The sequence below is a fragment of the Rattus rattus genome, chromosome 1, assembly GCF_011064425.1.
Source record: "Rattus rattus isolate New Zealand chromosome 1, Rrattus_CSIRO_v1, whole genome shotgun sequence".
In the NCBI taxonomy this organism is placed as follows: Eukaryota; Metazoa; Chordata; class Mammalia; order Rodentia; family Muridae; genus Rattus; species Rattus rattus.
In genome coordinates this window covers 212,233,839-212,258,121 of record NC_046154.1, presented here as the reverse complement: position 1 = coordinate 212,258,121, position 24,283 = coordinate 212,233,839, and the positions used below count along the sequence as shown (strand labels likewise).

General features: G+C 45.0%; 1 protein-coding gene across 1 annotated transcript in view; it reads left to right on the top strand.

Moving 5' to 3' along the window:
• The window catches only part of Baalc (BAALC binder of MAP3K1 and KLF4), a 99,864-nt gene extending 75,895 nt beyond the window's left edge, over nt 1–23,969 (top strand). Inside the window, exons 2-3 of the mRNA XM_032914625.1 lie at nt 9,459–9,625; nt 23,405–23,969. Of these exons, the coding sequence (XP_032770516.1) occupies nt 9,459–9,625; nt 23,405–23,515 (278 nt within the window). The 3' untranslated portion in view covers nt 23,516–23,969. The remainder of the gene's footprint in view (nt 1–9,458; nt 9,626–23,404) is intronic.
• Nucleotides 23,970–24,283: the final 314 nt, after the last annotated feature.

Here is a 24,283-nt window from a genome sequence, read left to right as displayed (position 1 = left end):
GAGTTCTTCCCCCCATGTCCCTTCCTCTTTGCCTCTGAGAGTGTGACCCCATGGCATCCTCCCTCCTTGGGACATCAGGTCTCTGCAGGATTAGATGTATCCTCTCACACTGAGGCCAGACAAGCCAGTTCTATGCTACATATGTGCCCAGGACCTGTGTGCTCATGTGTGCCCATGTGTGCTCTTTGGTTGGTGGTTTAATCTCTGGGAGCTCCCAGGAATCCAGAATCCAGGTTAGTCGACACTGTTGATCTTCCTAAAATGTAGAAATGTTATAATGACCCCCCCCTCCCATTTGCTATCCAGAAAGAAAGAACCATCGCCTCGTTGGATGTCCTCCTGGTCAATTTTCCATGGACCAGAAGAATGAACCAATGACAGCGCAGTGTACAGCAGACTCTTCCAACATAAAAGCTGCCAATCACTTGTACTTACACTCTGCCTGCTCTCCCATTCCTCGCTATGTGATTTCTATTAATCTACTTCATACCTTCACATTGTTGTATAGAAGCTGGTCAATGGTGGTACACACCTTTAATCCCAACACTCAGGAGGCAGAGGCAGGCAAATCTCTGTGAGTTCGATGCCAGCTTGGTCTACAGAGTGAGCTCCAGAACAGCCAGGGCTACACAGAGAAACCCTGTCTCAATACACAAAACAAAAGAAAGATGTTGTATATAATCCCACAGAACTGCAATACAATTCATCCAGTGATTTTCCAATGATGGCAGTATTGGCTGCGTTTACTGTGGTAGCATGAAGAGTGTCCTCAGCAGGACTCTGTACTGTGAGAGGTTTTTGAAGTAGAGGTGAGGGCAGAAGTTGCTGATTCATAATGGAGTGCTCCTTAAGCTTGAATAGATGACACTATGGTACCACAAAGGCATTGTAGCCTAACTCCCACCATGAGTACACTCTAGAGAGCTTGTTAACGCACAGACCTTTAGCAATGGGATTGACAGGTTTCCTAACCTTTGCATCTGATTGGTAGGAAAGGATATGCTGGGGGGTTTTCCAATACTTTATTTTTTAGTAAGTGTTGGTGATCCATAAATTCCCAATTGAATTCCAGAAGGTACCGGGCTGAGGTGGACGGTTCACACAGCCCAGTGAGGCACAGTGTGAGACACATGGCAGGTGTCTAATACACTCACTAGAGGATGCAGTCCTTTGGGTGAGTTTAAATTTTCAAAACTTAAAACAATTCAACTGATCAAAGCTTCTTAATTTTCATTGACCTAACTATATATTTTTTAGATTCAATAAAGTAAAACCATTTGATTTCCAATGTCTGTCTCAGAGAACAATTTATTAGCAACTTTAGAATCCAGTTGTTCTAAGTCCAGAAAATGTCAAGGAATAAAAATGCAACCAGTATATCAGCTATCACTTTCTTAAAGGGCCAGCCATTCCTAAAACAGTTGAACCAAGAGATAAAAGGAAACACAGTGCCTTTGTCTATCTTGGCTGCTAAAACAAAACAACCCCACAGCAGGTAGTTTATAAATAGAAAGTTTCTACTTGCAGGTCTAGAGGGGGAGAAGCCCCAGATGGAGGCACCAGCAGATTCATTATCTGATGAAGACTTATTCCCCATTTCCCGTTGATGCTTCCTTACATGTCCAAAGGGGACAAATGACTTCTTCAAACTTTTGTGAAATGGCACAGGTTTTATCCATGAGGGAAGGGTCCACATGATAATCTCCTTGTAAAGGTCACAGCTTTATCACTATTTTACGGGAAATTAGCTTTCAGCACAGGATTTATGAGGGATACCAGCATTCTACATAGCAGAGCTTAAAACTATGAAAGACTCTGAGAGGCAAGCCTTGAGGCTTTGGTGATTCCAGATACCTTTAGATCAGTCCAAGGGAGTCACCCGCAGGGAATGTTTAAGTCCTTTACTGATTAGTTCTATTCGCTTTGTGGTAAGAGGACAGGCCACGAGCAGGAGGACACCATGTCTGAACATGTTCAGAAGTAAAACTAGATTAAGAGATAAAGCTGAGTTACACCCCCTCATCCCAGCAGAATCAGGTCCTTGGGACCTCAGCTAAGGTGGTGGGGCCCTGGAGCCTAAGAAAATGAGATCCAAATAAGGTTCACAGAGGAGGAAAAGACATATGGGCGCAGGATGCATTGCCTTTTAAGTGCCTCTTCCCTTCTTATTAGAGACCATTTTGTATTGTCGGACTTCCTTGGACACTCTAGCTACCAAATACCCACACAGACTTATTGCATTTATTATAGCTTAGGCCTAGCTATGATACCTCCCAGCTAGCTTATCTAACTTAATTTACCCGACTACTCTACTCCTTGTCTGCCATGTGGGCCTTTACCTGTCCACAACCCACCTCCTCCATGTCCACTGGCGAATAGAGACCCTTTCTTAACCAGAAATTCCCGTCTTCCTTTTCCTGTCAAGCTATTGGCCGTCAGCTCTTTATTAAACCAATCAGCAGGTGAGGGAGGTGTTTACAAAATATGATACAGATGCTGACAATACCGAAGTCCGGCCAATTCTCTGCAAGTACAGAATTAACAACGGAATAATACAAAAACAACCTTCACACAGCGCACTCCAACAATTGTGTCAACACCCTTCAGATTATCCACTTTTCCAACCAAATTCAACCTTTGCTACCGGCTTCCCTGTACCTTTTCTGGTATGTATGGAGGAACCAGGTAGACCTGGGAAGCAGAAAGAAAGCGGATGGGAAAGGGGTTAGCTGGGAGTCTGCGGCACTAGTAAAGTATAGCCCGGATGTAAATGGCTCCTACATAGTACCTGGCACACAGAAGGTGCCAAGTAAATGCTCTGAAAACCACTGGACGATTGAGGGTGGAATAGTAGAAGAAACGAGTTATGTAATCCGAGGAAGGAGTGAGGATGGAGGGAATGAGCAGAAATGTTGATGGCGAAGAGCACAGTGTGCTCTTCACTGAAAATAGACAGAGACGGGCAGAACATCTACTAAGTCCTCCTGGTAGGCTGTAGGTAACTTTCACTTTCTGTCACTGTCATCCAGTTTCCTACACGGAACACCTATTTTTAATTTTTTTAAATTTATTCTTCTCTCATATATTACATCCCAACTTCAGTCTCTCCCCATGTCCTACCCACTCCTCCTCCATTTTTCTTCTGAGAAGGGCAGGCATCCTAGGAATCTCAAACAAGTATGGCATATCAAGTGTCAGTAAGAACAGACACCTCTCCTCGTATCAAGGCTGGATGAGGCAACACAGAAGGAGGAAAGGGTCCCCAAACTAAACAGGCATCAAAGTCACAGACAACCACCATCCCCACTGTTAGGAGTCACACAAGAAGGCCAAGCTACACAACTGTAACATATGCAGACGCACGAGGACTCTCTGACTGTCAGTTCAGTCTCCGTGAGCACTCAGGAGCTCTGGTTAGTTGATTCTGTGGGTGTTTTTTGTGGTGTTCTTGGCCATTCAGGCTCCTACAGAATCTTTCCTCTATGCAGGATTCCGCAGTGTTTAGCTCTGGGTCTCTGTGTCGGTTGCTGGATGAAGGCTCTCTGATGACTTATACCAGGCTCCTGTCTACAAGTGCTGCACAGAATATCCCCAGGAATCCTTTCATTGCCTTTCCCCCGGTTGTGTCTGGTTCTATCATCGTAGGTCTCTGGGCTCTCCAGTCTCTAGCTCCTGGACCTCCAGGCAGTGAGGTGGGCTCCCTCTTGTGGCATGGCTCTCAAATTGGATCAGTCATTGGTTGGCCACTCCCACAATTTCTGTGCTACCTTTATCCCAGCACTTGTTGCAGACAGGACAAATAGTAGGTCGAACATTTTGTGCCTCCACTGGAGGTCTTGACCAGAGGGAGAGAGAACTGAGAGTCATGGGGGCTGCTACTGTTGTATTTCTAACAAAATAGCGCATAAGGCATGCCTTTTAAGTTTTTAAGAGAATTATTTAAGGGAAAGGAAAGGGGGCCAGGAAGTGTTTGGGGCACCCTAGGAGGAGTACAGGGTGCCAGAGCGGTCACAATAATACTACCCACCTTAGAAACAGCAAGCTATGGTGGAGGGAACTGAATTTTTATTATAGCCCAAAGTAATTGCCACGGAGACTTGGTGAGCACAGCCTCGGATCTGCAGACATGAAGCTTCCAATAGGGAGCCACCACCGAGGGCCAGAGAGGGAAGGAGGTAGGTGGAGGGAAGGTGCAGGTTCCAGGGAGATCACAGGAAGAGTGGAGCTTTCTCCGAGGGCTGAGGCTCCCTGTTGCCTGTCATGTCCCTGCAGGGCATTGGTCCTCAGCCTTCCTAATGCTTCCACCCTTTAATACAGCTCCTCAAGTTGTGGTGACCCCCAACCATCGAATTAGTTTTGTTGGGACTCCATAACTGTAAATTGTTTACTACTAGTATGAATGGGAAATATCTGTTTTCTCGACCCACACGTTGAAAACCACCGCGGTAGGGGTTAGAATTCAGACGCTTGCCTGTGAACATTGGTCTTAGTTCCCACCTTAGCGCTTTGCGGGTGTCCCCTAGCCTGTGGCTGAGGGCTTTGGAAGCTGTTTCCTCAGTGACCTCAGTGGTTGGAGGCAGATGTGACAGACTAGTGATCATCTCTGGGAACTGAGGTGACGGCACTCAGGTCAGGACCCATGTCCTTAGGGATTGTACAAGTGCAGAAGTCAGTCTCTTCCCTAATTGTAGCTGTTCATGTCCCAGTGTGCCTTTCTTTTCTTCAGTCAACAAAACATTCTGAAGTGTGCTCACGTTTTTTTTTTCCCATTAATGAACTTGCTTTCTTTACCTATAATTCACATATCGTGCTGTTAATCTCTCAAAGACAATTAAGTGATTTCAACTCTCATAGTTGTATTGCCATTTGCACCACCAATTTTAGAACATTTTCATTACCTGGAGGAAAAATAGCATACCTATTAAGAGTCATTTCTCATCTCATCCAATGCCCACATCCTTGGCGACCACTGAGCTACCTTTCCATCACTAGAATCACCTGTTTCATAATTTCCTAAGATGGATTCATAAACTACCTTCTGTAACCTGGCTTTTCAGTTAGTTAGCATAATGGTTTTAAGCTTAGTTGGTGTGCAGCAAATATCAGTAATTCACTGATGTATACTAACCCACCCACCAGCCGTGGGTTGTTTGGTCTACTTCTGCTTCTCCGTTATTAGGAGTAACACTGCCAAAAACATTGTGTGAGTTACTTGTCCCATTGCTGAAACAATATACCGTCCTCTCACGCTGGGGTTTCTATCCCACCTTTGACCACTCAGTTCCCACATAAAAGACACACAACCTTTATATTTATATTAAGCCTTTAGTGCACTAGAGATGGGCAGATAACTACCCTCTAAGCTGTTAGAATCCACTTCCCCCTCAATAACCCTGAATTATAATTGGCTATGTCTGGGATGCTCTTAACTCCAGTTGGCCAGCCCTCATAGCCAGGTTTTCATAACTCACCCACCCCATGGCTTCTTCTCCTCCCTCTACCTTCTCTCTCTCCTCCTCATTGTCATGGTCTCTAATCCAACCCCAAGCCCCATGAACCAAAATTCTGCCTCTCTTCTGCCCAGCTGTCAGCATCTTTATTCAAGCAGTGGTTTTAAATTAAGGAGCAAGATACATGCATATTCTCTCCTCCCTGGGGGCAACCAGGCCTTGTGGACCAGTATTTAACATTACAATAATACATAGCAAAAGACCAAACCTCAACAATTTTGGGATGTGGTCCAAAGAAATAAGAGGTACAGAAGTGAGAACACAGAACAACCACACACACTACGTCTGCATTCAGAAGGCAGAGTCATAAATGTGTGTGCTTGGCTCAGTTCAAGATCCTAGTCCATGGATTGGATCAACGCACAATATAGTGAGGCTTCGGTCTTTATCTAAGCTAATTTAGATAACACCTTGAAGGGCAAGCCCAGAGATTTGTTCCCACAGAGATTCTAAATCCCATTAAATTGGCAGTCAAGATTAACCTTTGCAAACATTCGTGTGCACGTGTTTGTGTGGCTGCTTTTACTCGCCTAAGGTGTGTAGGTGGAAGTGGCCTTGCTGGGCTGTGGAGACTTCTTTTTTGAGAGCCGGCCTGAGGGAAAGAGCTTGAGCATTTCCAAGCACAGCAGCACTGTAGAGGCTTCCCAAGTCTCTACATTTTCAACCATTTTCCCTTTTTAAAATCGCACTCATCTTGGTAACTTCTCATGGTTTCTGATATTCTTGATATTCTTGGCCATGGGCACAGCTTCTTTGTGTGCTGTCTGTTTAGATCCTCTGTTCACACTTTAATTGAGTCATTTATCGTTTTTCGTCATTCAGTTGCACGACTTCTTTTTAGCAGGGATAGAATTTTCAAAAGTCCTCTCTTGCCCTGTGGATTACCTTCTCTCCGTGGTTTCTACATTTGGTGATGTCCAACTATGGATTTTGTCATTTGGGGTCATTTCCAAGGATCTATCGCCTAACTTAGTATTATAAATTTTTGCCACTTATATTTCAAAGAAATACTTAACAGTTTTAGTTTTTATGCACAGATCTGTGGTTCCATGGGGTTTAACTTTTGTGTAGGTCGTGAGGCAGAAGATTCACTCTATTCCTCTGCATGTAGAGCTCTAACACATTTGCAGAGAAATTGTTTTTCCCTTTTGGAGTATTTTGATATCCTTGTCCAAAATCAACTCTCCATGAATGCAAGGGTTACTCAGTATGTTGTTAGCATATTTCATGACAGTGGTGCAAATGGTCACATAGGTAGTACACATCAGTGTGCTCTGCAGTTATTCATCCGACTAAAGAAAGGGCAGTCAGACCCCATCCTATTCTGGTTCATTTTGAAAATTAGAAGACAAACTCTCAGTAAGTGGTTGAGTACTAATAACTTAATTTATATCTTAATTCAGACAAAATTACCATTGGGCATGTGTTCTGGATCTGAGCCTAGACAGAGGTTGATGAGCCAGGGTTCCCTCTGACATAACATCAGAGCTTCTTCTCAAACACATTACCAATGTCTTACCCTTTGATTTTCTGTCACTGAGGGAAAATACTTGTAGCCACTTCTTCGTGACTTTGGACAGACTTTCTGGTCACCTTCACCAGGAACGGCCAGGTGCTGGGGTTAAGGAGCAAACTTGTTCTGCACTGACTGCCAGCTACCATTTTAAACTTCGGTATTGTGCCCTCCTACTCGGCTGCATTTCTTAAATAGCCGGAATCGTTGGCAAGAAGCCACTGGGTGCAGTTTATCAAGCAGCGGCACGTCTGTTTCCCATCTTTTGGCAAAGTCAGTAATTTGGTTTGTCTCTGGGATGGAAATTTTGTGGAGGATGTCAAAAAGAGGTACTTTAGGGGCACACAGATTTTAAGGAGCTGGCAAATTTAATCTTAGTTTATTATGTTTCTTCAGGGTTCACTGAGAGACAAATAAAGATGAACATTTTGCCCATAACCCTCAGAATAAGCAAGAGCATTAATCTGTTAGATGGAGCTCAGTATGTAGCTACATTTCCAGTCGTAGTATAGTGAGCCTTTGTAGCCTCTAATGTCCTATGCCTCAGAGTCTAGGGGAACTTTCAGAAATCCACGATCCTGAGTCTCCACCGAATCAGAAATCTGGGCAAATGGATGTCAGGATTTACATTTTAAGACTCCCTTAGTGGGTCTCCTACACGCCAAGATCGAGAGCTGCCTACTTGGGAGTTTTATTGGGAGGGAGCGCTTGCTTGCTGCCCAAGCATCGGAAAAGCACAGATCTAGAATTAGACTTAATAAGGGCAGCTCTCCCACCCCGAGGCTGGGATAGGGAGAGAGTGGTGAGCAACAGATAAACAGATAGGATCCAGCATCTAGCACAATACAGGAACCACTTCATTTACTGAGCATGAATAATGATTCCTAGTTCTCAGGACTACTGTGAGGATTAAAGGGACAACATACACAAAGGCTCTAATGATGCCTGACACAGACAGTGTGCACATCATTTGTGGCCTAGCAGCAGCTGTCTCTTCCTCACTCTCCTGTCTTTAGCCATTCATTCTTAACTTACGGCTCATACAGTCGCTTACTGACTAGCCTACGGATCCTGCCCTATAAGCTGAGAAGTTCCGATAGCAAGCTAAAAAAACGAGGCCAGGGCTGGAGAGATGGCTCAGTGGTTAAGAGCACCGACTGCTCTTCCTGAGGTCCCGAGTTCAAATCCCAGCAACCACATGGTGGCTCACAACCATCTGTAATGAGATCCGATGCCCTCTTCTGGTGTGTCTGAAGACAGCTACAGTGTACTCATATACAATAAATAAATCTTAAAAAAAAAACAAAAAACAAACAAACAAACAAACAAAAAAAAAAAAAAAAAAAAAAAAAAACGAGGCCAGCCGGGAACAATTGTCAGATGTAATCTTTCCAGGGTGGTCAAGAGGCTATGCCAAAAGGTCAGCCACAAACCCAGTATTTCTGTTGTGTGACTTTAACTTAATATTTCTTGGTTATAAAACATACCAAAATGTGTAAATACAGAAAAGAACAAAGTAATATACATTTCCCTCCATCACCCAGAGGGATAGCCTATGCAAAAACCTGGCTGGCCACTTTCAGCAAAGTAGGGGCCTGGCTTGGATTCTAAGCTCAGTGGACACTATCTTGACACTCTTGGTCATTTTATCTTTGAATTTGAGTCACACGAATGAAGTTCAAGGTCCCTGAGTACAGCTTCCTGCTGTGAGCCATGCCCAGGATGGCCATCTAGCCTAGGCTGGTGGAGGAGGACAGATGCCCTCTCTGGCTGTTCCCTCACCCTCACAACTCCCGTGGCATCTGGCTGGCTTCTCCCGCTTACTTGGGGGATCCCTTCCTTGCTCCCGGGGCCTTTTTCTCCTACAAATCAGGTACTTGTTGTGTGTTCCAAATTCCTGACCTGTCCTCTTCTTCCTCTTTAGTGAGGTCATTTATTTAAAGGTCTGTGTTTCTTGGCATTTGTTATGGGAGACACACTTGCTCAGTCCAATAGGTGGAGACGGGGAAAAAAAATCTTTGTGTAACCTTCAAGTGAGTGACCTTACTTCTAGGAATTTATCCCAAGAGAACAACTTGGAATAAAATTATTAATCAAAAGGAATATTATTCCAGTAACATTTAGCATTAGAAAGTGGAAACAAATATTCCGTGAGAGGGGATTGGTCGTGCAACCAGCAAATGTGTAAAAAAGAAATAACATGGCCGAAAGCTTAATGGTGTGGAAAGTTTGCTATCGATATGTTCAGTGAAATGTCATGCTACAGAGGCTTTGGTTTAACACAGTAGCACGGGTATTCTTACAGGAAGAGAGCTTTACCAGGCGGAACCTCAGGCCACCTCTGCTTTTAGCTGCTGTCTGTTTGCCATCCTGGGACTGTTCCTAGTAGCTGCCATTCGCAAGCCTCTGGTGCCACTCTCTCCTTGCCTCCCCAGGTGTGCTGGAAGACGGGCCGTCCTCTAACGGTGTGCTCCGACCTGCAGCCCCGGGTGGAATAGCCAACCCAGAGAAGAAGATGAACTGTGGGACCCAATGTCCCAACTCACAGAGCCTCAGCTCAGGCCCTCTAACCCAGAAGCAGAATGGCCTTTGGACCACAGAGGTAGGGTCAAAGCCACATCAACTGGGGATGGAGAACAGGGGCGGAGCTTACAAATCAGGACCACCAAGACTGTGTCCAAGGAAGGAGGACCTTGGGAATAGAGGTTTTCCACCTCTCCATGTAAAAAAAATTACTGCAAACCTCATTTTAATCCTTTCCCTGTGGGCTGTTGAGTTTTATTTGACTTATAGAAATGAGTCTTTGCCCTGTGGAGGAAGTGTGTGTTTGTTTAGATACAGCTTTGTCCAAAGCTGAGGCAGTGGCCTGTGGCAGGAAGCAAACTTGTCATTGTACCTCACACCCTCCAACCAGCTGGCCAGTGCAAGAGCCTTCGAGGGTGATTCTTATAAAATATCATACCAATCGCCCGAACCCTTGCTGTTGGAAAGAAGGCTGAGGTCCCTGGACCTGGCTGGCATCCTTGATCCCTTACTTCCCAGAACTGTTGTTTGGAGGTCTCCTCCTGCTGTGCCTGGCTCCTCCATGGGGTGGGGATGGGGGTGGTGGGGCTGCAGCTCAGAACAAAAGCTCTGAGCAGGTGGAGACTCCGTGTAGTCTCTTCCTTCTCTCCCTCCTCCTCCTCATCCTCTTCCTCCCTGTCCTCCTCCCTCTCCTCCTCCTGGTCCATCTCTTCCTCCTCCCCCTCCTCAGTTCCTCCTCCCATTTCCTTATCTTCCCTGAAGTCCACCATTTACTTGAAGCTTCAAAACCTACTGGTCCCACCTCTCCCAGTCCCGGCCTCCTGCTTCCTGAGGGCACAGCTTCCTACCTAGTGATGGCATTCTTTTTTTTTTTTTTTTTTTTCCTAATCAAAACTTTACATGGTAGTTTAATTGCCAAAGCATTTTCCTTTTCTGAGTTGATATATCACAAAAGCATTGTTTTGTATACATGAATACAAGGATCAAATTTTCTTGGTACAGCAAAGACATCCTAAACAGGTACATCTATCTTAACTATCATACAAGCCGAGGATAAGGATGAAAGTTAGCTGAACCCTGACGAGACCAATTTTATTTCACCTCCTGTGCAACAAAGCTTATCAATTGCAAGAATTTTGTGATGGAATTCTTGTTTACATCGTTAAGTTGCTTTCAGTGGCTTTGAAATTTTATCTTAAGTTGCAAATTTAACTCTGAAGTTTATTACCTAAGGAGACTTGTAGGAGTCAATCTCTCAGAATCTCTTTAACACATAGGGGAAATAGAATAATACCCAAAGGAGCAGCTGAGCCTCCTCTCGTAGACTGAGATACAAGTAACGATGGGAAGGAGGGACAAACAGGCTGCATGGGCCCACAACACAGTGACCTTGTTAAGTGGAATGCTAATGGGCCCTACTGCTAGCTGGGGAAGGGAGATGGAAGGGTCTTGTGTGTCTGCTTTGCACATCAGTTGACTTTCAGGAGAACCAGTCATCATTGACAGAGTGCAAGGAAGTCTGGGCTCCAGAGAACCATGTTCACAAGGTTGGGTATTCTAGTGCAGGTCCATATGTCTAATCCTTCTCTCCATACTTGAGATACAGAATTCGTTATAGCAGAGAGATGGCAGAATTACCTGGGAAATGGTTTGATCTACACACTTGTTTTCCTTATGCCAAATTCTGCCCTCATCACCCATCACGTCAAAGTTGTGTTTTGTTCTTTGCAGGGTGCTAGCCATTAGGCCTTCTAGGTTTTTAAATCCTCCCAACAGCATCATGACCATTTTATAGTCAAGGGAACTACGGGAGATCACAGATAGGGACGGAGATGAACACCGTGGGAAAAACAGCATCATCATGCCGCAGGGGGCTGTAGCTCAGTTGGTAGTGTTTTCCTAGCAGCACAAACCATTGGACTCAATCCCCACTAGACAATCGGACTGAGAAGATGGAGGTAGGACGGTCAAAGTTCGAAGCTATCCTTGGCTGCATTTTTGCAATGATGAGAAAACAGCACGAACACTTTGAATATCACAGTTCTGCTTTCAAGTTGGAACCTCTTCCTGGGTGTGTAGCCTACAGTGCCACCTTCTTCCACATTGCTGAACAGCTACAGTGGATAGAATAATGGCTTCTAGTCAGCCTGGAGATCACCAGGGAACGAGCTGACAGCCCACAGTGAGCTGTGGCACTGTCACATACATTTTGAGCTCGTGTTGGGTTTATTGGGATATGAGCAGAGATGATAACATTTGACAGCATTTCCCCTTGGATGGTGGCTCTTCTCCAGGAAGAGTCTTTGGAAAAGCATACAGCCTCATCCAAACCCCTCTTGCAGTTTTCTGATTCAGATTTACCGGAAAATTTTGTTGGTTAAAGGTAATCCTTACTGGGCTTTGAGACTCTCCTCATTAATTCTTCTGAGCACTCAAAAAATCCTGTGAGTGCTGCTCAGATGCCAGGGACTGCTTGAGTGCCAAGGACCGGGGTGTGGGAAAGGCAGAGGTACTGTTTTCTCTGACAGCCAGTGGCCGTCTGGGGTGAGAGCAAGAGTCAGATGAAATGATAAATAACATTGTTGCAGCGAGAGTCAGATGATAGATAAATAACATTGTTGCAGACTCTTGCTGCTTTGAGGTACCTGGGATTCATTAGTAGGGATAATAACTGTTAGCACAGATGCCCCCTCCAAAGCCTTCAAATTCCTTTCTGAAGGGTGATGGGACAAAACGAGCACTCCAATGATGGCGCGCAACAGTATTTTATGTTTTGAGTCCTCTGTACTTCAAATCCCATCAAACACAGCGTATCTGTTTCTCCGGTTCCTTCTGGTTCCTGCTTTCTGCTTAGTATCAATGATCCGCATCCATAATGATCCTGCAGAAGCTAGAACTGACTCTTTCAGTAGGGAGCTCTTTATGTGCTCTGCTTTCCTGATGGTTTGGGACCACACTGACCTCACTTAATAAGTCATTGGCTTGTTCTCCTTCGCCCAGCTCCCCACCTGTGCTCCACAAACAACCCAAGGGGAGCCTCAGCTGCTTCCTGTTAATTAAGGCAGTCTAGGAACTCTAAGCTGGCTCCAAATACTTTTATACGCTATTTCTTCAGGCTTAGATCTCAACTCCTCCATTAAAAGTCAAACCAGACAGCAAGACCAGCTCAGCAGGTAAGGGCTGCCGCTGATGTAGCAGGAAGAGAAAACCAGTTCCTGAAAGTTGTCCTCTGATCCACATAGATATTTTATGGCACACAGACAAATTAAAATAAAATTCTCCACAGGGGCTAGAGAGATGGCTCAGCAGTTAAGAGCACTTGTCGGGTTTGCAGAAGACCATGTTCAGTTCCCAGCATCCACCAGATTCACCTCTGTGGGAGCTACAGAGGTTCTTGTGCTCACGGATGAACATGAGGGGAACCAGGAACATTAAATACACAGGGTTGTTTCTTGAAAGGAGGGATGTATAACCTGTTTTCTGTCCCCATGGTTGGGAGTGGACATAGTTAATAGCCTAGTGACCTTTGTGCTACCCATATGGCTGAGACCACAGCACCAATGTTAGGGTTCCTGGTTCCATCCCGAGTTTCGATACCAATGTTAGGGTTTCAAATCTCAGCCCGTGCCTGGACAGAACACACCCAGATGACAAGGTTCCATGTGGAGAGGTTTAATGAGAGAAGAGGAGAGGAATGGAAAGGCGGCCAGCCATGGGTATGTGGAGGGCGTGGGGTGGGGAAGGAGGCGAGAGCAGCAAAGAACAAAGAGTAAGAGGGGGTAAAGGGGAGCAAGAGAGGGTAAGAGAGGGCAAGCAGCCCCCTTTATCGGCAGGCACAGCTGGCTGTTGCCAGGCAACTGTGTGGAGCATACCTGGCTGTTCCCAGGTAGCTGTGGGGGTGGAGCTTAGACAGAATACCAACACCCTCCTCCAGTCCCTTAACTTGAGCTTGTTTTTCCTCAGTGAATCTATAGAGCCCATCTTTATGGAGAATGTCACGTGTACTTTACAAAGAGTTTTGGTGTAGTCACATTCTAAGGTTTGTTGTGCACATGGGATTGAATTAATTATCACCAGGAAACTTTTGCCAAATTGGGCTGTGCAAATTTAATATGCCTACAATAAGCTACTTGGGGTCAGACTCTCAAAGTTTAAACCATGAACTGCCTTCTTGCTTGGCTAGGGGGCTTGAGACACCCCACCCCGCACCCCAAACCATCTACTAACTCCAGTTCCAGGGAATCTGACAATCTCTTCCAACCTCTGCACAGGCATGTATGTAATACACAGAGGCAAAACTCTCATACATGTAAGATAAAAATAAACAAATCTAAGCAGAACAAAACAAAAGGCCCTCAAGTATCAGTCGGAGGTGGAAACACCATGTGAATGCAGCTCTTGGCAGTCAAAGCTCTGAACTTGTCGCTGGTTGCCTATTGGGCTTTCGAGTCTCCAAAGCTGTATGTTCTCCAGTTGCTTTATTGTTCTTGGCAAAGTGACCAGACGCTAAAGGAATTACCCATTGTCTGGATTAATTCTCAGCTAAGGGACTTCCTCCAAAAGTTCCAGCCCCAGTGTCTAGCCAACAATGGTTGGCAATGTGTAGGAAGGATGGGTGAAACCCCACAGACTTCAAAGGATAGGGTCGGAGTGGAATTTCTGACAGGGGTAATGGGAGGAACTCAAGGAAGGGCCAGAGAAGCAAAGGAGCCTCTTGGAAAAACTAAAGCAAGTGCTAAGGGGAGGGAGGGAGCAGATGGGACCACTGGGGGGAACCAGAGGGCAGGCTGTTGCTAGGGCCCTTGGGAGCCTCAGCAGCCAGGCCTGGGAAACAGGAAGGGATCTATTACAGCGGCGGGACAGATTTCTGTACACATTTGGCCTGCAGCAAAACCAGTTCATTTAAAAGATGCTCCAACCCCTGCCCTCCTTATTCATGTACTCTTTCCTTGACATCCCAGCCTACTTCAGGTTTAGTGCACCTACTAGGTGCTAATAACTATGCGCTGGTTGAATGAGACAAGCCTAGCAGCCCACTAAGACTAAAAGGGGGCTTCCTGGACACCAGCCCTGTTCCGGTATCATCATATCACAGCCCCTCTGCTTCTGTCCCTGTGAGCATCTCTCCCCGAGGCGCATGGGAAAATGCAACATGTCCTTGTGACACTTGATAAAACTCAGTAGCTTGAGTCAGAGCGGTTCTGATCCTGCTGGGAAAACCTAACAGCTGGCCTGTCATGGTGGGATTGCCGAGATGGAGTGTTCCCTGGTTAACCCCAGGTTAATGCTCTAAAACTTATGGAATCTGGGAACGAGAGGTTTCTTAGTGCCTGCCTTCCTTTAGTGGAGAGAAAAGAAATCCAAGGCCTTCTGCGGCAGCCTGTAAATCTCTGTGCTTAATCCCTGATAAGGAGAGGAGGAGAAACAAACATGTGTGCCTTACTGTGCACCAGACACTACACATGGCTTTGTTTTTAACCCCCACAACTCTGAATGATTAAGTATCCTTCCCCATCTGGGAAACAGGCCCATGAGCGAGTGTCAATCCAACGGGACATAGTGGGCTGTGACACTGGGCTGTGACAGCGGGCTGTGTTGGAATTTAAACTTCTGTTTGTCTGCTTCTCAAGCCCACGCTCTCTCCTTTCATTGGCTGAATCATAATGTTAGAGAGGCTAATGTGAACTTCATCAGAGTTCATCAGGGTGTGGGACCTGGAGCCATTGTCTTTATTTTGGCTGATAACCTGCAGGACATTGTCCTTGGTGAGTGACTGCAGTTGCCCTACTGTGCAAACAAGCACAGGGAGAACAGGATGTTGTAGTGGTGATGTAAGGAGCAATTGATGCTTTACATATGTGAAAGCCAATGGGAAAGTTCCGGGGCTTTTAGGCAGGGCAAACAGGTTCTGTGCCTGGGAACTCTCTTTACCTCTTCCTCCCTTTCTCAGTCTCTTTTTTTGGGAGACAAAAATCTTATGCAGACCAAAATGGCCCTGAATTCCTTATGTAACTGATCCTCCTGCCTCCACCTCCACAAGTGCTAGCATTACGGGTGTGTGTCACTGTACCCTGCTTTCCTTTCCCTTCTGAAAGGCTATCTGCACTTGTCTATTTTTCAAATAATTAATTGGATGCCTATGATGTGACAGGCATGGAATTAGCTTCTATAGTGAACAAAATAGTCCAGGGCTTTATCTTCTTCCACTTAAAATCTGATTAAAAAGTAGAAAATAAATGGATGAGTGCACAGTTCAGGCTGCACAGGAAGTAGAAAGGCTGGACAGGAAGTAGAAAGGCTGGACAGGAAGTAGAAAGGCTGGACAGGAAGTAGGGGTTACTGAGAGGACCGCTAACAGAGCCGTGATGATGACTAGAAACATCCTGTGAACAACTGCTAAGCGGGACTACCTATGGGAAGGCGCTAAAGGCCAGAGCGTATTATCATGATACCCTTCTTTATACTCTCTTTTGAGCCACATTTGAAGCAAGTTTTATTAAATAATGACCAGATCAATGGGCACTGACTGGATCCATGCCTGAATTCCAAGACAATGAACCCTATTCTCTACCTTTTAGCTTTTGTTCTGTCTTTTGAAACACAACCTCACTATATAGTCCATGCTTGCTCTGTAGCCAAGGCTGGATCTGCCCTCTCAACTTTCCTCCTCAGCCTCCCAAGGACTGATATTATAAGTGATTCCTATCAAACTTAGCTTATCAGAAGATTAACATATTTATACATTTATCATTTATATGTATTATATTGTAAGAATAGAATTAGTACATATTTTAATTATATAATTATATATAACATATACATAAACATACAATAATATATTGTTTAATCATAATGTTTATTAAAGCATACATATATATATGTATACACACACATATACATTTGTTGTTATTTTTGAGACAGGGTTTCACTATGTAAAACAGGCTGGCCTCAAACTCAAAGCGATCTACCTGCCTCTGTCTCTCAAGTGCTGGAGTTAACAGGGATGTGGTACATACCACACCCTTTTTTTTTTTTTTTTTTAATTCTAATCATGTATTGTTTTTTTTTTTTTTTTCTTTTCTTTGTAGACAAGATCTCTTGTATTCAAATTTGGCCTCACACTCTCTATGAATTGGCAACTGACCTTGGATTTCTGATCCTCCTGCCTTCCCCTCCCCAGGGCTGAGATCTGGCCATGTGCTCTACCCCCAGCTCATGCATTACTTTCATATTGAAAAACACCAATACCACAGAAACACAAACTGTATCTAACAAACCAGGATTTCAGTCAGGTTTTCTCTTCTGTATCATCCACAAAAACTATGAAAAGGCTTGCACAGTCCTTTGCTACATACAGGCGTATTTATTTGTTGAGTCCAAGCTAAACCAAGAACATTTCTATTTCCATTTGGGGTGAACCCGAGCATAGGGCTGAGCAAGTTTTGCTGCAATCTGGAGTCCGGGTCTCTGTGAAGCTTCCAATCTGTCTTCACCGCCACAGGGAGTGAGCTGGATTGTCGACTTCTGAACCCCAAGGGAGACGAGTCCATCTGGGTTGGAGGCTGCCAGGAAGTTATCATAGTCTATCTGGCTACCCTTGAGAATGGCAGCCAGCAAATGGCTCTTAATTAAAGAGGCAATATCAAGGGGACTCAAAGCTGTGACTCACAGACTTCTAGACCTACAGAAATAAAAATGAGACAAAAACAAAACCAAAAAGCATGTCAGTATGACTGAGAAGCAGAAGGTGGCCCCTTAATAAGAGTCAATGGGGACAAAGCTCACAAAGCAAGGGTATTAGAAGTGAAGGAAGGACTGAACTCACAGGTAGCTGTGGATGATGAGGGTGTTTCTCTCATCATCAAACAGAACTGTGAGGGTTTTTTAAAGCCAGCAATTGCAATTTAGACGCTTACTTTTTCTTGTCATTAAAAGGGGGAAGGATATTAAATACAAACGTTGACTAACTGGAAACCATGTCAGGAGGGAGGCATCTCTATTCCTACAAAGTAAGGGACAAAGAGGTTTATTGTGCACCTCTCTGTAGCTTTATCAAAAAAGAGAAAGGTGACTTGTATCTCCGAATCGCTACAGAAAACATCTGACTTCTTTCCTTTCCCTCTAGATTTGGGCTTTGAATTTTTATCAGTTACTTTTCTCATTGCTGCTACAAAATATCTGACAAAAGCAACTTAGAAAAGTGAGGGTTAATTTGGGTCACAGTTTGAAGGGATTACTTTAGTCTTAAGGATGGGATTCACAGTGGTGGTGAAGGCGGAGAGGCAGAAGCATAAGATGGCTGGCCATACTGTGTGTGTAGTCTGTAAGTAGAGAACAGATGTAGGCCTGGGCTCTAAAATCTTAAGTCCTTCTTTTTCCCCCAGTAACACACCTCCTCCCAGGAGGCTAGACCTCTTAAAAGTTCAAGAGCCTTCCAGAACGGCAGTACCAGCTTCGGACTAAAACTTTGACCTGTGGAGACATTTCATATTCAAGACAAAACAAAACAGAGTCTAAAGCTTTCAAGTCGTGACTCGATTGCAGTAGCTACCAACCTGAGTGTCCTCACAGGTATAAAAGGTACCTTTGGGTTGATGTCCCAGATTCCCTTTTCTTTCTTTCTTTTTCCCCTAAAAAATGTACTTTTGTGGGCTGTGAGATGGCTCAGTGGGTAAAGGCACTGGCCCTCAAGGTTAATCTGACTTTCCATTCCCAGAACCCATACAGTAGAAGCAGTAGAAGGAGGGAATCAACATCTGCAAGCTGTTCCCCAACCTCTACCTGTGTGCTGTATCATGGGTATCTTCCCTTGAACCCCCACAAACAAACAATGTAAGGCAGAAGTGAAACAAAAGTGGTCAGTTCTAATTGGTTTGCTAAATCTAATGCTGTAATTATCTGTAAATGGATTTGTCTGTGTCTGGGAACTCCCTGTGGCCATTATTGAAGTCAAACCCCCAGTGTGTCCATTATTCCCAAGCCCTTCTCTTTTAGAATTATTTTTGCTACTTAGTAGCTGCCTCACTAGACCTCAGTGTCAGGAGGGTACGGTAACAACTGCTGTGTTTGACTTGATTTTTCAAGTGAAATGAATGACAACAGCTACTATTGGAGTGGCTGGTCTGCTAGGACCTAGTTTCCAGACTGTGAAACTTCTCTTTTTAAAGTGGGTCATTCATGGGCAAACCAGAAGTTGGTCCTCTTACTGTGACATATTTAAGCTTCTCAAACATCTGGGAAGCAGATTTCTCAGTTAAAGGACTGAAACTCAAGCTAAAGTGACACATTGTGACAAGCCTTGGGCTAAGTCCCAGGTGGTTCAGCCCGGCGATTTGTGCTCTGTGTGTCTGGTCTGTAGGCTGATGGTGCATTCATCTAAGAACTGGCTTCACTGACTCGCAGTTACAGGCACACACACTCAATACCTGCTGTGAGGACAACCAGTGTGTAGCCTGTGACTCTTAGAAATTAGCTGTCATGCAAATCCTGAAGTTTGCCTTAGAGTTTTAAAACTTAAAAAATAGACTGAAATAAAAGCCAATGGGAGGCTTAGTGGATAAAAGCTTGCTATGCAAGGATGAGGACCTGAGATTGGATGCCAGCACTCATGTCGAAGATCGGTGCGTACTTGAAACTTTAGGGCTTCTCTCTACATAGGGGACATACAGACAAATGGAATCTCAGGGATTTCTGGACAAACAGCTAAAGGGATAAGCCCTAGCTTTTGTAAAATAGCTTGTCTAAAAGGAGAAGATGGAAACCAATAGAGAAAGACACAGCAAATTAACCTCTGGTCACACACAAATACACACACACACACACACACACACTCACACACACACTCACACACACACACAGACACACACTCACAGACACACTCACAGACACACACTCACAGATATACACACACACACACACACACACACACACACACACACACACACACACACACAACACACACACACACCACACACACACACCACACACACACACACACACACCCACAAACACACACACACAGACACACAAACATAAAGAGAAAAAGACCCCCACACACAGACATACAGACACACACCAGACACACCCACACACACACACACAGATACACACACACACACAGACACACACACAGATACACACACTCCACACACACAGACACACCCACAAACACACACACACACACACAGACACACCCACAAACACACACACTCACAGACACACACAGACACACTCACAGATACACACTCATAAACACAAACACATTCTCAGAGACACACACACTCATACACACATATTCACACTCACAGACACACACAACTGAAATAGAAAAGGGCATTTACTTCCTGTGGATAATCTGCAATCATTGTGAATTACCTTAATAAACTTCTCTAAAGGAAACTATTTTTCCCCTTGGGAAGCCGGCATCTCATTGTTGAAAGCTCTCTTACCTCTCACTAATCTGAGGGAAAGGCTTCTGTCTGGCTCATTTGAAATATGACCTCTGTCTCCTTATTCTCTGATGGTTTTAAAAGCCTTTATGTGAAAACGACCCTATGAAAGTCAGATAGAAATGGCCTCACCATGACCAGGCCTTTCTTTGGGACACAGTCGCATTGTTGTGTGCCCTGTACATGGCCGTGTGTGGTCAGTGGTTGTGCTGAAGGAGAAGTTCAATGTCAAGTGGAGGACGGAGCAACTTAAGAATGATGTTTTGAGAATAGATGGATAGAGAGATGATAGATACATAGATGATAGATAGATGATAGCTATGTCTGTATATATGTATGTATGCATGCATGCATGTATGTAGGTAGGTAGGTATATGGTAGATATATAGATAATAGGTAAATAGATAATAACCAGACATGTGCAAGAAACAGAGTTCTCTGTTTCTGGGAAAAAATAAACCCATAGAAGTCTGTGCTAGTTCTTGTGCTTGTTCAGACTTGAAAGACCTGAGCTATAACTCTAAGCTATATTGATTACTGTTGTTAAAGAAAGGGTGCATCAGTGGGGCTTCATCCATCCACCCATCCACCCATCCTTCCATCAACCCACTGTCCATCTATCCATCCATCTATCCACCCACTCAGCATCCATCCACCCATTTATATAGCCAAAGTTAAACTGGGGCTTTTTCCTTTCTCAGTACTGTGCTAAGCACTGGGACTTTACAAAGGAACACTGAGTTTGAACACTGGGATTACCAATAAACTATTATCTTAAGTCTGGCTCCCTAGAAGCATATCCCAAAATGATGATTCTTCCTCAAAAAACTGATTGGTGCCTGCATCACAGTGAGGAAGGAGGTCAGGTCAGAGTTTCAGGGTCAGTAAGTATGCAGGTGCTGTTGAGCAGACATGTACAGCCTCACTTTGATGCTGCTAGGAGCTGTGAGCAGTAGGTGGCATTGTATTCTCCTCTGAGGCAAGGAGGCTAGAGCGTTTATATCCCTGAGAACGAGGTACAACCTCTCTGGCACTTCCGGAGTAGCTGACACCCATCAGATGAAGACATGCATATACATATACATATACACATACATACACATACATGTGCTGCAAAAACAAAACAGAACCAAAAACAGGTGCTGATTTGTTAGCGGCCAGGGCTCAGCAATGGGGAGATGTGGTTCTGTGCCAGGATGCTGCTCGTGGAGGTGAAATGCAGGGACACTAGAGTACATTCCTTTCTCTCCCTTTAGAGTGCTAAATTCGTGAGAGGCTGACAGGTCACTCAGGGGAGACAAAACGCAGCCTAAGACAGGGGTTCCAGCCCGCATTTCTCCAGATGAGAAACGGCGTAGACCGGGATGGAGGATGTGGCCCTTAAACTCCTGAGCACCCTGATGCCACTGGGTATTGCTAAGAATTGAGCTTGTGTGCCTGAGATGAGGTAGGGTGGAGGTTGGGGGATCAGACTTAGCTCAAGGTGGGCACCAGAAGGACAGAGAGAGAGAGGCCTCTGCAAGAGTCTTAGGCACTGCTGTGTATGACAAAGGCTACCTCCTTTCACGGTGATCTTTGATGAAGGAGGAAGTCCTTGCTTGTCCAAACTGTATATTCATGGCAGAAAAGGATGCATATGACTTACTCAGGATGAACCAGAGATTAAATACCATTTGCAGGAAGGGGTGTCTAGGAAGGGAAGTTTATTGGCTAAACTCTTGGGGCCTAACTAGATACGCTGGGTTTCTATGCTACGTGACCAGTAGTCATGGTCCTTTTAGTGGGGTGGCTTGGTCACGTGCTCCAGGACAGGAATCTGGTTGGGAGCTAGCGAACTCCTGCTGTTCTCAATTAAGAGTTCAGGGTACTGAACTTTGCTACTTCCTTACCAGTTCTTCTGCCTGGTAGCAGGGTCCACTGCCCCACAGGGAGATGCGTGCACCTTCTGAGAAGGGATCCAGAGGAGTCGGCAGCAGTGCCACAAGCATACGGGTTTCATGCTAGCAGTTAGAGACCTACCTATCACTTATAGAGGAACACACACACACACACACACACACACACACACACACACACACAAAAATGGCTTGTTTTGTGTACTGCTGCAAGAGTCCAGCCTTTCTTGTGTGCACTTAATGGCTTATGTTGAGGAACCATGTGGTATGAGAAAATAGGTAACTAACCACATGGAATCCCACCCAGTGAAGGGGAGATTCTCAGGTTGTCAGGCCGTTCCCACAGGGTCTGGACTGTGTGTGTCAGGAAGTAGATACAACCTGACATCCTGAGGAATGTTCATCAGGAAGTGCCTGTGGGATCAGCGCTGGTTGAAGGGAGAGGTGGAAGCAGGGCAGGGGCCGGGATGCCGAGTGTTAGATTCTTGTCAGGAGCTTGGGGCTTGCTTAAGCTGGACTACCTTGGGCTATGACAGTCTGCGTGTTTGAATCTCTTTTCTCCCACATTGGACAACCTCTGGAAGGGCATGACCTTAGATTAGGTGGCTCTTTGAAGCTGATGTCACCCCTGCAAGGATAGAGGCTCTTTGCTGGCTGTCCCCTATCTCCCCAGCTGCTGCTGGCCGGTGGATCCTCCCTGCAATGGGGATCGGTGACATAAACCTGAGCACGTGACTTGGAGGGCTATCTCATGCTCACTGCCATTTGCAGGAACCCATTCCACTCATTAAAGTTGTTTGCACAAAGAAGTAGGGGTTGGGATCATGCTGAAGAGCCCACAGTTTAGGGAATGCTTTGGTATTTAAAGTTCATTCTGGGCTTCTCGCGCTGGCCTGTCTCACCTAAAACTAGACAATTCTGTGTTCTGAGGTTTCTCTTTATTAAATAACAGGCACTGTGCCAACCACTTTACACGTGCTATCTTATTTAATGTTTGCAAAAGTCCTGAGGTAGATAATACCCCCACTTCACAGATGAGGAAACTCTGCAGTCATGAAGTTTCCTGTCCCATGGAGATGTATTTGAATCAAAGTCCGAAGCTAAAAAAAAAAAAACCTTTTAGCCACCCTGCTAAGGCCACTGTGAAGAACGTTTAATCTCAGTTAATGTGTTCATTCACCCATGTTTTATGATCACATTTTATACCAGGACCTGTGTTAGCTCAATATTAGAGAGTCAACAGAGAAACATCTGAGAATAACCATGTATGTATGTATGTATGTATGAATGTAAGTATGTATGTATGAGGACATCACGTGTTGCAAGTTTTATGTGTTTATGGAGCCCTGAAACTTCGAATTATGGAAAACCTCAGAAAACAGCCTCATGCGCCTGAGTCCCTGTAGGTCATCCCCCTATCTATGTGTTTAAAATCATATCAAGAAGTTAATGCAAATTGGAAAAACTTTAGCTATTTTCCAGGAACTTAATTCAGTGTTTTTAACTTTTTAACAGGCTAAAAGGGATGCCAAGCGAATGTCTGCAAGAGAAGTCGCTATCAGCGTCACAGAGAATATCCGGCAGATGGACAGAAGTAAAAGGGTCACAAAGAACTGCATCAATTAGCAGTGTCTGGGTGTGGAAGCACATGAACTTCTTTGTGGCGTCCAGTCAAAGAATATTGAAGAAGTGGGTGTCACTCACTGAACGTGGATGCCTCTGAGTGACGCACGGCCACCCACGCGGTGACGACCATCCCGGTTTCCTCTTTATCACATACAGAAAATACATCGAAAAGTCCTGAAATATGTTCACAGATTGCCAAACTATGGTTTGTTTTTCCCCTCTGCAGCTTCCATAGCAGGGTCTGCTGTAGCCATGGTGAAGCCCGTGGGCCTGTGAATGAATATTGGAATCCCCGGGGCAAGGAGCTCACGCTAGCGTAGAAATTTCACAGTGCGTGGTTTCGGACAAGCTCCCTCTTTCCTCCTTTCTTTTTAAATATGGCCATTGATTTCACTTAAGAGCTGGCTCTCAGCCGACTCTAAACTCAAAAATACAAGAATCGGAGAAACAGAGAGACTCAGAATGAGATCCATCAGTCCTAGCCTCACGTGCTGACTCCCCGGTGCCTAGGCCGTGCCTTTGGGAGGTGTCTACGACCCACGCACACCTGTTCCTCCTCTACCTGGAAAGGTCTCCCAGGCTGGCATCAGGCATTGGCTTCCGAATCACAATGTCACATGTCTGGGGCCCTTGCACCCAACCTGCACCCACTTTGGGACCTAGCTCCATGTGGCTTTTCCCATAGCTTTCTAGTTCCCTGTTGTTCTCATGGGCTTTGTACTCCAGTCAGGTCATTTGCAGCTGTAATCAAAGACTGGACACCACTCC